General features: G+C 40.7%; 1 protein-coding gene across 1 annotated transcript in view; it reads left to right on the top strand.

Annotated features, from left to right (window-relative positions):
• Positions 1 to 15,264, top strand: part of LOC104490176 (glycogen synthase kinase-3 beta-like) — a gene marked incomplete at its 5' end in the record, with an annotated part of 37,771 nt that overhangs the window by 10,459 nt on the left and 12,048 nt on the right. The window contains 3 exons of the mRNA XM_010132426.1: positions 958 to 1,053; positions 11,286 to 11,324; positions 13,645 to 13,831. Coding sequence (XP_010130728.1) covers positions 958 to 1,053; positions 11,286 to 11,324; positions 13,645 to 13,831 — 322 coding nt within the window. The remainder of the gene's footprint in view (positions 1 to 957; positions 1,054 to 11,285; positions 11,325 to 13,644; positions 13,832 to 15,264) is intronic.

Here is a 15,264-nt window from a genome sequence, read left to right as displayed (position 1 = left end):
AACTGGCTAGTCTTTTAAGCTTGTCAGAGAGCTGCTGTTCATGAGTTGTAAAACGCAGTCTCTGCTACAGATTTGATCCTTAATCAGCCATATGCAGTGAATTGGAGTCCCTGAATATGTCTGGCAGTACTATTTTATAACAGTTTAATTAGAGTGAACTCTCTTCCCATTGAATTATCACCAAGTTTGATAAAGGTGCTTGAATTTTATGAAAAAAATGTAGAAGATAATTAAATTTTTGACACTGGGCTTGGACCACAAACTGAATTGCCAGCAAGAGAATGCTGAAGTTGGAGCAAGGGTGGCAAAGATGATTAAGGGACTGGAGAGTCTGTTATATGAGGAGAGATTGCAAGAGCTGAGACTCTACAGCCTCAAGCAGAGAAGGCTTGGGGATTTCATCAATATGTATAAACACCTGGTGAGAGAGAATGAAGACTAAACAGCCAGGCTTTTCTCTGTGGTGCCCACTGACTGGACAAGGGACAGCATCACAAAGTAAACCACATGAAACTTCATTTGAATGCAAGAAAATGTTTTGTCTGTTTGTTTTGGGGGGGGGTGTCTGGTTTTTTTGAGGTTTGTTTTGTTTTGGTTTTTTTACTGTGAGAGTGATAAAAGACTGGAGCAGGTTGCCCAGGGAGATTGTGAAGTCTCCTTCTGTGCAGATGCTGAAAACCTAACTGGACCTGGTTTTGGGCAACCTGCTTCAGCTGTCCCTGCGCTGGCAGGGGGGTTGAATCAGAAGCTTCCAGGAGATAGAGGCACATCCCTTCCAACTTAAACAGTCCTGCAGAAGTTTTACTGGTTTTGTTCTCAATGCTATATTAACTTGCTAGTGACACAGATTGACTCCAGTTGTCTCAGTATGTGGTGGGTTGTACTGTGTTCTTCACTGCCATATGAACATGAAGCATATCTAAACAACTTTTCTTTTTGTTCCTCTCTCCTTTCTAGGTTTTGGGAACGCCTACAAGGGAGCAAATTAGAGAAATGAACCCAAACTATACTGAATTCAAATTCCCTCAGATTAAGGCACATCCATGGACTAAGGTGAGTCTATATGAACTGCATAGTAAAGACATGTGGGCTGAAAGTATAAAATTCCAGGAGTTCAGTTTGTTCAGTGGCTTTGCTGGCTTTCATTCCAAACAGGATGCCTTTAAGGTGGGACCTGATAACTTTTGATGTAGATAAGGAGAAGATGGCATTGAAGCAGTGCATTGTAGTATCTGTTTGTGTGTGGGGGTTTGACGTTATCTACAGATGTTTTGGGGTGTTTTTTTAACAATGGTATGTGTGTATAGCAGATTGCAATATATTTAAATCCTGTAGTGCTATGAATTGATATGTACAAAACACACCTACAAATGGGAAAGTGTTCCAGTGATACATGCGACAGTCTTGTAGTGCTGTAACATAACGTGATGAGGGCTCACAGTCATTTTCTTAACTGGTTCTCTCATAGATGGTATCGTATTTGTAACCCTATAGTGTGCTCTTGGAGGGGTTGTTTTTTCTTGGAGTTACTTCTTAAGACATCTGGTTATCCAACTTTCACAAGGAGATACTTTTGTAGTGCATACAGACAATACTATAACCTCTATGATCGGAGGGAACTGCTAGGCCTGAAATAAATGCATTGCCACACAATTAAACTGTCCTGCACATACTAAGGAATGATGAATATTTGTCTTGGGACAGGGTAACGATTAATAATGTAATTAGCCTCTTGGGTGTGGAATAAGTTAAATATTGAGTCTTAAGCAACTGAAGCCTAGGTAGTTACCGTTTACTTTTTCTGCTTGAGAAATGTCTGATAACAGTCATGGTATATTCTCATTGTATCTTAAATGGCTCAAATTTCCTTCTGCTAAGAAAGTAGTGTATATGTCTGCAAGGGTTGCATTCCTAGCTGAGCACCTGAATCCAGGTCCAACTTTTGGACCAAATACTCGGTGATGAAACTATCTAGAAACTCTGGATAGAGTAATTAGAGGTGATTGATAGCAGGCCTTGTACCTGGGAAGTACATGCCAGGCCAGGTACTGTGAGCCACTGTGTTTGTGATAGATTCTCCAGTGAATTATGTACCCCTTTAATTCTTCTTTTGCCTACTAATCCCTGGTTTGCATTTCCTTATCAGTGTTTCATTTCTGTGTGTTAAGTGATTTATAACAGTATGAGAGGTCAGTAAATCTAGTGAGGATTTTTAATACTTTGTTAACAGTGTAAAAAATTAGGGCAAATGAAATCCCCGAGAGTGGTCTTGTCAGTCTTAAATGGCATCTTGGTAAAAGTCATAAAAGTAAGTCTATAAGCCTTATAACACTAAATGTTAGGGTCACATCTGAATTCCTGCGGTTGAATGTGTTTGGATTGGAGGGGAATAAGTTAAAATGCAATGCAGTAGCAGTGCAGGCGTGTGCTGTAGGACACAGAGTTATGCATGGAAGCTAGCTATGCAACTCATCTTGTGCCTGAATAGTCTTGCAAATCATGTGTGTGCATTAGATGGTCTGTAAGACTGTAACAGAGACCTTTAGGCAAATGGAAGCTTCAGGAAACAACTGATACTTCCTTCTATTTATATTAAAGGTTTTTTGGTTGTTGTAAAGGATCACAAGTGAAACTTGAGTCAGTTACAAAGAACTGAGAGGAGCTTGCCAGAAGATCAAATCTGCATGCTCCGTTAGAGCACAGTTAGTTTTGGAGAGCTGCACTTGCAGCGTAGCTTCTCGTTCTGGAGTCAGTCTGCACACAACTCTTCCTGACATCGACTGGGTGTAGAATAGCATTTAAAACAGCTTATTCCAGTTGGGTTACAGGATAATTCATTTATGAGATGTGTTCTTTTTTTATTATACACATACTAAATTAACAGCCAGTATGGTGTTGGTAATGATGGTCATTTTTTCAGTGTATTACCTCTAAAGGTTTTTTCCCTTCAACACATTGCAGGTTGAGCTGTGACAGATTTGAGTGGTAGTATCATGTAGAATTGGTCCTCCTTACCTAGCTGTGTTGGTTCTCATGGCATGGCAGTGGGCGTGTGCATCCTCTTGGAGCTTCTGTATCTTAGAATTGAAAAGTGTGGGAGAAAAAACCCTTCTGAGCTCTGGCTGTCTAATGAACAGAAAAGGAGTGAATGAAGAAGTGAAAGTTTGAAAGCAGTTGGTTCAGCTTTTTGTTATAACTGTGTATATAACTAGAGTGCTACAGGTAGTTGCCAGCAGGACTTGAACTTTTAAGTTTCATCCTCAAAAGTACAAACCTTTGCCATCTAATCTGAACAATTACTGAAGATTACTGTAGTTAGAAGGTTGTTATTTTTGTGGACTAGTTATGATCAGAGGGATCAGCAGACAGAAGTTAAAGGCATTTTATTTGTGTGGAAGAACTTCCAGGCAGCTGACTTTCAGCATGTTTGAGAGAGAATTACTGAGAATATAGTTGCTCCCTACTGTAAGCTTTTTGACAAAAGGGCATTCTCCTTGTTGTTTTGTGATGGTTTAAGCAACATGGATATTTTTCAAAATTGAGGGGTTTGTAGGTCCTACATGCAGTGGAGATGCACGGTCAAGGTGCGTGTTTAGCTACTGTCTAGCTGTTTAACCTCATCTATGCAGTTTGGAACTGGTTGTATCTAGGCCAATAATTACACAAAAGTAAGGTCCATGGTTCACTCTTGTTTTCAGGTAACTTGGTCTGCAAAAGTGTGTTTAAGTAGCAATTAAGATTTTTCTTTGGGATCTATGGTACCTACTAGGTTGCATCTGAAGTTCTGCGGTGAGGACTTCTGTCAGATGTACCTGGTTCTGGTCTGCACTTGAGGTATTTCTACCAGGCATAGATAATGTTATTTATTTATAATCAGTGTCACAGGGGTGGTGTCATCTGCTACACATGCTGTTACCTACTAGGTGAAGAAGAATGGTGGCCGTTGCTCTAGCAAGAGCAAGAGTGAGATAGGTTCTAGGTTTTTTAAAGAACTGGAGAAATTTTTTGAGACTGAATAAGAACGAGTCCATGAAGGAATATTGTTTCTCAGATTGATTCAGTTTCAGGCTTAAACTGGAATTTTGAGCACAAGTTTTATGGAAAGTTAAAGTCTACCTTCATAGGTGTTTCCTGGACTTTTCAGCAGAAATGGATTGGTATCATCCAAATACAGTATTGATATTCAATGTGATGTAGTAGTATGAAGAAAGAGATCTCAGATTAACAAGTGTCTTCATAGACGAGAAGTCAAGCTAGCACTCTGAAAACCACTTTTCTATGCTGCAGGAATAATGCAAGTTTACAGCACAGGCTCTTCTTGGACTGTTTTTTCAATCTGATAATTTGAGATTGAAGTACTTTTGTAATTTTACAAGCTGGAATCTCTCATAAAACATACAAAGGCTCTTTTCTCTCCAATATAGTTCTGTGTTGTTCAAGCATGTGCATGTTTTTTATACCAGTTACGTGCATGATGCAGATGATGGTGGGAGTTCACTGTGTCCCTGGCTAGCGAAAGAAAAGAGAATCTGACCTTTCCAGGAATCTTTCAAACAGTTCTTCCAAAACAGGACTTCTCTTCTGGCACCCCAGTCCCAAAATGAGGGGACATTTTGGATCTTTTGGGGCGGTTCTTCTTCAGAATATCGGAGTGTTTAATTTAGTAACATAGCTGTTCTTTTCATCCAGACTTCTATGTTTTCAGTTAGTGTAGAACATTTCGTATTCATGGAGGTGCATCCTATCACTTGTCTGCCTTTGTCTGTGAGAAGTAGCATTAAGTTATAAGAGAAGCACGGTTTTGCAGGGGTGGGAATACCTTTTAACTTACTGATACAATCAGAAAAAAATCTGGGTAGGCTTTTAGACACACAGTCATGTCTTCAGGTTTATCTTGGGTCAGAAAACCTGTGCGGTTTTTTCCAACTGTATCAGCTCAACAAATAACTTACTGCCGTTTTTGGAGACTTTACTGCTGTTGTTTTTACTAGGCCAAAACTTTCCTTCTCTGTCTTTCAGCCACCTCAACTCCTTGAGCCTTCTTTTTTCTTGGAAGTGGAGTGTAATCTCTGCTACTAATCTTTGTACTTATTTATCGTCTTCTAACTAAGCTTCATCTATGCTTTATAACTGTGTGACTAGAAAGCCAAGAAGAAAATCTGAGCTTGAGTGCAGGGTTATACATCACAGGGCTGTTGAAGTTCAGCTTTGGCAATTAGCTTTCTCTGAAGCTTTTGGTCCTTTTGGAGGGGGCTAGGCACAGTGAGGTGGCTGATGAAAGATCTAAACACATGCTTCATAAGCTCATGTTAGATAGGCGTTGCTTACCATGGCCCCATTACAGATGACCTTTATCTGAGCATTACTCAAATGCTACCTTCAGATCTCAAGTCCTTTGGGTTATGAAAAACAAAGACAGTGCTGTAATTACTTCCAGAAATATGAAGGAAATTCCATCTGTGACAGCCTGCCTTTCTCCTTGCATCCAGCTAGTAAAGGATCTTATTTGAGTAAGAGTGTAGTAAGTGTAGTATAATTATGTAGTTAAGGCCTCTTCTGCATGAAGGAGATGACTCGTTTGGATTTTTCCCCCACCCAAGGATACTTCCATATGTTTGATAGTAATGGCAGTATAATAAACTGACTTATCTACGGAGCTACAAGCGTGCCCATGATTCATGATAGCAGAACAACACAACAGGTTATGTCAGCAAAGGCTGTTTTATTTAGTCATCATAACCTGTGCCTCACCTCCATTGTATTAGAAGTGGAAGCAGTTTCTACTGCAGGCAGCTCTTCAAAGTGGACAGTGCGTCTCTGCAGTGTGCTGTAGTTTAGTGGCTTTTATTTCTCCTGCTCTGAAGATACTTGCAAGATTGTTCACACATGCAAGTGCTTTTTAAATACACAGTTGTTGAGGTAGGTTTGAGTGTACTCGAAAAGAATGACTTCATTCCCAAATCTATAGCCAGCTGAATTGTAATTTCCAAGGCAGTGTCGAGATGGAAAAAGGCAGGACTCATTCATTTAACAGTGGAAGAGAGAGAGAAAAGAATTGTCATGTCTAGGTTGGTTTTGAGCATCTCTGCCCTTCTGCACTGCAATCTTGTGGATGAATATACAAGGACTTCTCTCAGCAGTACTTGGCCATCATAGTAAAGTTCCTGCTGATTAGGGTAGGGTCTGTCTCAACTTCATAAGTGCTTTTTTTTTTCCCCTTCCTGTTACTCACACTGTTCAGAGTGCTTTTCTGTCTGTGTCTTCTAGCCAACTTACTATTATAGCAGAGGAAAACAGTGTCTTCAGGCTCTAGCTCATCCCTTCTGTCGCTTTTTCAAAGAATTGGCCACTCTTGGCTGCAGCTGAGGTTGTGCAGAAGCACAGTTGGTTTTATTATAGAATAGCTTTGGATCTTGATTTTAGGAACTGTGTTTCTGCCAGTATTATGAAATAATTTCTGCTAATATTCTAACACTTGGGAAATATTTTAGTCTGAGTATCCTCTGTGTGTGTGTTCTTTGTATACACTTTACCGTGCTTTACCTTGAATGTTGAGTTTTTCTGTGCTTGTAGCAAGCAGTCTTGTTGCCTTCCTGACACTCTGGGACATAAAAAGTCTGCCCTCTCTCATGAGCATGTTTTTTCCACTCTCCAGAATCAGTTTCATGTCTTCATCCTGTCCTACTCCTGTTCTCCTGGTTCTTGTCTGGGTTTTAAGCAGATTGTTTTGCTTGTCATGCATCCAAAGTGACTGCTCATACTGTGGATTCGAGGAAGAATACCAAACAGTAAAATGAATAAATAGACAGCTTGTTTTGTCACGTCTAATTATAACTCCTGACAAAAGAAAGTGAAAATAATTTTGTCAGAAATTTTACAAGTGGACTTGTATTTGAATTAAAGCTGAATATGAAAACTCTTCTGAGACTGGAGTCTGAACTATGCAGGTACACTGGACACGAGATGTTTCTTCATCTGCTTCCTGGTGCCTCCTTTCTGCATTATTGTTTGTGTAGTAGCAAAAATCTTGAGTAACATGAACGGGCAGGATTTGGATCACCTTTCTTATCTGGCTGACCACTCAGCCCCAACTGCAACTGTTAGGACAAGGGAACAGGGCAGATCTGCATGGCCAGGAGAATGGCAGAATGATCTTTTTCAGCATGAACTGCAGGTGATTTGTACCTGTTGTGAAACCATACCCTGACTTCTGAAGAGTATAGTTCTGTTCTTCGCTTGGTATGTAATGACTCTACAAGCAAAGAGAGAAAACAGCTCTGATGGAGACTAACTTAAAAAAACCACCATATTTTCCTGGCAAGTTAGTGTTTCCCAGCTCCTTTTGTAGGAGCAATGATTTTTGACAGTGTAAATCTCTTACCTCCATTTAATGCTTGAGGAAAGAAGCCAGGTTTGGGTGGTAAATTACTAAATTGCCCTGCCTCTGCCCAATTTGTATGCAGTAAAAAAGTACTGCTTAACAATAAATGAGTGAGTACTAATATAACATTAACCATGATTTGCATCAGTGCAGCTACAAAAAGCAAATGCTAAGTTTAACATGTCTTCTGCAATGCGCCATCTGTTTAGCCATCCCATTGCAACACGTTTGTCTAGGCTGTTCATAGTGTCTGTCCCGTTGAGGCTGAGCATTTGCAGAGGTATATTTTTGAGGATTTTCTGTGAGAAGAACTGTTCTGTTCTGCTCAGCTTTGTTGCTTTCCTTTAGCGCTTGATAGAAGCAGAGCACATGCACTGGGTAATAAATGCTAGCTCGTTCTGTCTCTGCTGGGTCTTCAATGGAAGGAGCCCAGTAAACAAGTGTGTGGTCTCAAGAAGTAGCAGCTTTGGAGACAGGTTCCTGGTCCTGTTCCCAGTTCTGTGTTGGCTCATTTGTAAGCCACTTAACCCTTCTGCCTTTTCTTCATTTTCCCCGGTGTATGTGCTGTCTGGTGGGGTTTCTTGACTAATAAGGCATTTACTAATTCTTAGCTGCTTTTTAGAAAAAAATCTAGGACAATTTAATCAGAGAAGGGAGTTGGGGGGCACATATATTTTGAAATAACTCCTAACACTGGTGTCTCTTACATGGACTTTTTTAGCCTTCATTTGTATTGCATGTTTTATGCACTTCAAAATAGCCAAATGGTAGACTTCAGATATTCTGTCCTGAAATTCTAAAGCCCTTGGAACAAAACTGATCCCAAGGGTAAAGCTTTAGCCACAGTTTTGTGTTTCTTTGTGAAAGGTAGAGCTCAGTACATATACATTGCGTGTGTCTTTTCCCTCTCCTTTTGTGTTTATGAACATGTCGTGTTTATCATGAGGCTTACTATGTTAAACTTGCACAATCAAAATACTGCTTCATGTTGTAAAGTCGTGGTAATCATATTGTGTGATTGCGTTTCTTTTAAAGTTGATTTGAGGGTTGTGTCCCACATCTGATGACTTTGCTTGTAAACAGTGCAAGCTTTGGGTTAAAGGGAGGAGCTTTCTCTCTTACCTAATGTTCGTGTGCCATCAAAAATGTGCTTACAAACTGAAAGGAGATGTGCACAGGCTGTCAGCCTGAATTGGTGGTGTGGGTGGTTCTTGGCAAAGTGTGTGAGTCTGAAGCTGGCGAGGAAATTTTCAACTGTGGTGTCACAAACTTGATGCGTTAGCAACAGATGTCGTTTTCATAAGCCTCTGCTCTCTTAGGGAGCACAGCATGCAAGCAGGCTTCACAATCTGCATGCAAAACACACAGTGGTTGATGGCATGAAGTCATGTCTTTTAATACACGCTGGCTAGAAGAGCACCTTGGTGTAACGTTGTGAAGCTTTGGCTTTGGGGCTTAATTAGACCAAGATGACAGAGCTCTGTGTTGTGCATGGGAAGTCTGTTTGAAGAATGTCAATGAACTGGAAGCCAGAGCAACCATTCTATTAAACAATAACTTAGCTCTTGCCCCATGTGATTTTATTTGAGAGCTGAATGCTGATGTGAATGAAATGGAGAATCCTGTTTTCCATCCTTCTTTCGTCTTTCCATGTGTGCAAAAAAAAAAATTTCAGAAGGGGCATGAATTCCGCTACGCTACTAGGAACTCTTTCAAATTAGTAAGATGAAATGTGACCGCTTTGCTAGTGCACAAAGACTTCATCTTGAGGATGAGAGCTGCGTGCACCAGGGGCATTTAAGCCTTGCAACATTTTTGAAATGTTGAAGAAAGTGGTAATTCCAGAAAAATGAAGGGGAAGTAACATAGAAAAAATCACACTGATAGCAGCGTAACTCGGAAAAGAGAGAGGGGAGTGTATCTGATCTAGCATTACAGTCTGTCAGTACTTAAGCATCACTAGCATGCCTGAACAAAAAAAGAACTTGCACTGGTCCCTCAGCTTTTTGGTGAGGTATAGATTTATTGGGATCTAAAGGGGGTTAAAAAAAAAAACCAACAAAACAAACAAAAAAAGGCAAAAAACCACCCAAAACACAAACAAAAGCACCAAAAGCTGTGGCTTTGGATGAGTTGGCATTTCCATTTGACATGGTCATTCAGAGATTTTTGTAACTCATCCAAAAAAAAAAACCCAACCAAACTAAAAAACCAGCTACCTGGGTCTCAGCCTGAAGTTCATTTGCTTTTCAGAAACAAGAGGTTTTGAGTTATGCAAGTGCAAATTTTCATTGAAGAATATTGTATGTAAAGACTTTTTTTGCATTTGTTTATCTCCAAAACAGGTTCATTTTTTAAAATGAAAACTTGAGCCTTCGGTCCCTCCTGTGGACAAATAGCCTTACACAAGGTCTTGTTTCATTTTAGAAAAATGAATTGCTGCGCCGGTGGGGTAGTATTTGATTGCTTTAAAAGTTCCTGTCAGTGTTTTATTTTTGTTTTTTGTTTGTGGACTTGCTGTGCCTTTTGCCCGGCCGTATTTAGTCTGCATACTAAATGTTAGTCTGCCCAAACACTTTACTTTGTGCATTTAGCTTTTTTCCTTTTTTTTCCTTTCTCCTTTTTTCTTTTTTAATTTTTTTTTCTTTTGCTTTCACCCAGATGTATTTTAGACCGAGACAGGCTTTGTTCTGATGGGCCGGATTTTAGTCCGTGCACTAAATTTTAGTCCGCAGACTAAAAGTAATCCGCGGATTATTTACTAAATCGATTCCCTCACTGAGAACTACAGAGACCTTAAACTCCTGCTGAGCCATACGCGCGAGAGGCTTCACGGCTCACAGATCCCACTGTCTGTCTGTCCGTCCCCCCACCCCTTCCCACCACAGAGCACCAGCCCGATATTGCCTTGGGGTTGGCGTCCTGTGGCATGGAAGTGCTGGTGTGCCCATTGCCGCGGGTGGCAGCCACTCCTGTAGTTCTTGGTGGGTGAATTGGGCAGCTTTCCAGGTGGAACAGTGTTGAATGGGAAGAGCTAAAAGATCAGGGGTTTTTGCTTTTTATTTCTTAGGGTGTTATTTTAGAAGGGAGGTGGGAGGGGACAAATTGAGGGGGGGAAAAAAATTTCTTAGGTAGTGGGTGCGACGGGTATGAGGGGGAATAAACCCACAATAGAGAGAAAATCAGTCCATACCCGCACTCCTGAGGTGTACGTCCAGTTCCTGAAGAATCCTAAAGAGAGAATGCCAGCAAACAAAATCCAGTGGCGGGGGAAGTCAATCCAATATGGACAATAATCCGCGGCGGCCTGAGGCACTCATAGCTCATGCAAATTAAAAGCATCCAAATTCAAAGTACAGATCTCAAATTTTTACTTTCTCTTCAGCAGAAATTATAAATTGCTAGGGGTTCGGGTTTTTTGGGAAAAAACCAAAACCACCCAAAAGTTTACGTTGTGTCTTTTGGGACAGATTTACAATTGGGATGCACCTTTGGGGACAAACTAATCTGGCCCCATTGTCTGTGAATACTTATATCCAGGACCAAGGACTTAAATTCTTTATGATGGGAATTTCAATTACCCTTTTAGTTCGAGTTAAGAGTTTTGATTTCAATTTTTTTTATTTTTTTAGTAAATGCACTGGCATTGGAACATAAATTTAATATAGAAATGTTTCTATACTATGCCTCACCATTGCACAATCAATTTTTTGGCATACACTGTGGTGAAGTTGGACTTGCTGCTATGGAGACTGATGTTTAAAGTTTCTAATTGTATAAACATTTTCTATGTCCCCCACACCATGGATTTCTTATAATATTGGCTATATTTTTCCTTGCTGGACTATTCTCTTTTGGATTGACTCCCCCTGTTTGGATTATTTCACTGCATTATCATCTTTAGGACTCGTCAGGAACAGGACATTTCACCTCAGGAGTACGGGTATGTACTTAAACATTTTTTCAAATTACTAGGCCTTAGCCTTGAAAAAAGGGAAGATATGCTAGAAGTGGAATATTTGAGTTCAAACCACATCCTTGAGGCAGCAGCCAGGTGAATGTTTTAGCACAAGTTGATAGAGATGAGATGGGCACAGACCTGTAACTCGTTTCATGTGTTATTGGTCACCACTTGTTGTAGGGGGAAGGCCATGTGAGGCTTTTTTCTTTCCTTTTCCCCCTCCTCCCTGGTTTGAAGCAGTTAGGGCAGACTTTGGGAACTGCCTACCCAAAGTGACTAATTTCCGATCTAAAGGCAGGCTGAGCAGTTCTCAGCAGGGTTTAGGAAACAGACGTTGGGGTTTCACTGACTTGAAAATGAGTTTAGAGTGGACAAACAAGAACTCCTTTTACAGATGGCAGATTTGTGACTGTGTGCCTGCTAATTTGCTCAAGATAAGGGCTTGTTGTCTTAAGGAAATTTTTTTTCTTTTTAAAATCTGTATAGCAACTGATATGTGAGCTGTCCTGAGGGGGGAAAAAAAAACAGTTAAGAGTGAAGTACTTCAGTTTCAAGCTGTGGTAAATCAAGCCTGTTAAAACATCAATGCAAAAGGTGCATGAGGGAGACCTAAGTAGTTTTACCTCATGTTAAATACCAAGTGACTTCCATTCTATGGATTTGCCTCAAGACCAACTCATTTGTGCTACTTACCATGGTGTATATAAAAATACACCAAACTTTTTTTTTTATCAGAGACAGTGTTAAGATTTTGTTCTGGACAGGCCATGACTTGGGAGTGATTCTTGTATCCATTGTGCACCGGGGTTAACAATCCAAGCTCTGCAGGCAGCTGGCACAAAGCAGCTTCTGCTGCCCCTCCACATGATCGTACATTCACGATATGTGATCAGCTAGCAGCGTTAAGCTAAACCCATTTTTTGGTCATTATAGACCTCATGCAAAAACTTCTTTGATTTGTTTTGCAATAACCCAGTAGTAGAAATAAATTCTGCCGTTTCTGTATACGGCTCTTTGTCTCCCTGAGTCAGGATTCCCTGCCACACAGGTTAGAACAGCACACAGTGCAGCAAACCCGGGTGCACCTGAGCCAGCTGGGCACCAAGGGGATAAAATTTCAGTCCCCTGAGAACTTCTCTTTTGTGTTTGATTCTCATTCAAGAGAGCATATATGTCTGGTTTAAAACCTACTTAAGGAGTGCCTGTGTGAGTTACTCATCTGTGATTAATTAGCATGTCATTCACTTACTGTTTTGCCCCTTGGTGCTGTGCAGCTTGGGTTCACCTCACTGGTGCAAAAGCATTTTGGATTAGCTCAATTTTTACCAAAAATGCTGGCACTGGAACTTAACACTCGCACACACCCCACTTCCTTTTCCCCAGCCTGCATTTCACCTGCAACATAGCAAGAGACAAGGGCTTGAGGAGGCCATCCAGGTCATGTACATGATTAACTCATATTTTGCTTTTGATATAATGAGAAAGGAGGATGACGGTGTGGTTAGTGGTGGGTAGAACCGTTCTTAGAGCTTTGAAACAAAGCTGCAGTGAAGAACTCCTTTTTGTAATCACTCAAGGTAAAAAAAAAAATCTGTTGGAGTAAAATAGTTGGTTCTCTTGACGGAATTTTCAGCCGTCCCTACAAATACCAAATGTGCAGGAATTATCCCAGTAAACTTAGGGGAATGACTTGCCAGAATAAGGTCACGGAAGGAGTAACTTGCAAATTAGAGCAAGACATTTCCTGCACCCCACCCATGCTTTTCTTGTTGTTCTCCAAAGTTGAACGGCAGCCTCCATAGCAACAATCTGACCTGCCTGCCTGCAAAAGTCCATGTTAGTAAAACTTCATTCACTGGCCGAAAAAAAAACCCCAACCCAAAACCATAGCGGGGGCCTTATTCAATTTTTACATTCAATGAATCCTGCTCATTTGAACCCTCCTCCCCACCTTCACTCCACCCCATATGCATGGCTGGTAGCACCTGTGTGTGTTTATCATGATTTTTGAATGAATTTCCCCTTCATTCTTACAGTTGTTTTTGAGTGCGCTCTCATGAAGTCTCTTGCTGGCATTGCACCTTCACTCTAGTGCAAGACGTTGCAATTAACCCTTTCTCAACCCCAGGAACTGGATTTTCACATGCTTACTGGAGGACTTTGATTAGCACAAACCACAAGTTTGTTCCAGCTTGTTGGGCAATGAGAGGTTTAATTGCTCCGACTTGCTTCTGGTCAGCAAAGAAAAGAAACATACCCAGACAACCTATTTCTCCTTGCTTGTTTGTGTGGTTTTTTTCAGGTCTTCCGGCCCCGCACTCCACCAGAAGCAATTGCGCTATGTAGCCGTCTGTTGGAGTACACCCCCACTGCCCGCCTGACTCCCCTGGAGGCCTGTGCGCACTCTTTCTTCGATGAACTACGGGACCCAAACGTCAAGTTACCAAATGGGCGAGAGAAACCTGCACTCTTCAATTTCACCACTCAAGGTAGCCTGTGAGCGTAGAAGGAGCCCTTCTTTAGGAAGAAGCACTGGGATAAATATTCAATGTAATTTAGATATCACTGCCTCTAAAGTAAAAATCTCTTGAGCAGGATTAAGGTTATTAAGCAGGTGCAGAAACAGCTGTCCATTTCAAAAAGAGAGGAAAGGGACTTGCAGAATCCGGTTATGGGATTTTCAGATGCCTGGTGCCTTCAGTTCAAATTTCATGCAGGGTACCATGGGTTGTTACTATTGGATTGGATCAAGAAAGCTTGTATTTGCAGTTCAGTGTCTACAGCCTAGCCGATGGGTTTGTGTGAAATATCACAGTCGGTGAACCATGGAGATTAGAGTATTGTTTTGGAGATGGTACTGCTCTTTCATAAACAAAATGCCATAGCAAGCAGTAATGCATATTAGGTTTGGCAGGGTGGTTTGGGGTGTTGCTGTCCACCTTGGTTCTAGATGCAAGATAAATATACAGGCTTTTAGTATCCAGATCTTGTGTGCTCTACAGTTCATCTGGCATTAGGCTCAGTCATTTATGAACTGTAAAAATGACAGACAACTAATACTTTTATTTGAAGCCAGACTGATTTTAAAGCCATTAATGTATTTTTTGCACAGAAGTCAGAAATGTAAAACTCATATTCCCCCTAGAACAGTTTTGCCTGTCAAGACAAGAATGTGAGAAGTATAGCATATAAATATGCTAGTAATTAATTTTGGAGGACTCGTGGGTTTTTTAAAGTGATTAGCTGCCAGTTCTCACCCTTTGAGCAAGAATAGATCTGTGTGCATTTTCTGCTGGAAGTCTGAAACACCTTTTGACTGTTAGCATCAATGTAACTTTTCACATCTTTAGTGCATGCAGTGCTCATCTGCCAAAATGTGAAACGGAGCCCTGTCCTTCAACATGTGGAGTCCTTTTAGTTCGGGGAAAAAAAAGTGGGGGAGGGAGGGCCAAAAAGCTTTGTGTCTGTACAGTGTAGTATTTTAAGCTGCCTGGAAATAAACTTTTAATTTGCTTTGAGTGGCTACCTTGCAGAAGGTAAATATATTGAATATACGAAAACATTTCCCAAGCATAAATATCTTAAAACGTTCAAGAAAATAGTTTTTGCTTCCAGGGTCACTGATCTCTGTGCTGATTTCTGCATTTGTTGTTATGTTACGGGTCCTTCCATGTTACAGTACTCATGAATTGCCTTTTTCTTCCCACTCTAAGGCCACCTTCAGTAGCTGTTTAAGATCATTTTGATCCCAGTATCTTAATACAGCTTCACCCCTCTTCTTTTTGAAAGTATTAATTATTTTTAATTATGTTAAGACTGGGCCTTTCTAACTTTCTAATACGTGACAACAAGAATTTTAAAAAGAGTTGGAAAGCTCTATAGCAAGTCTTCCTAAAAACCCTTAGGGGAAAAATACATGTAT

Source organism: Buceros rhinoceros, unplaced genomic scaffold (assembly GCF_000710305.1).
Source record: "Buceros rhinoceros silvestris isolate BGI_N320 unplaced genomic scaffold, ASM71030v1 scaffold11693, whole genome shotgun sequence".
Classification (NCBI taxonomy): Eukaryota; Metazoa; Chordata; class Aves; order Bucerotiformes; family Bucerotidae; genus Buceros; species Buceros rhinoceros.
Note: the sequence above shows the minus strand (reverse complement) of the source record. Positions and strands in the feature narration are given on the sequence as shown.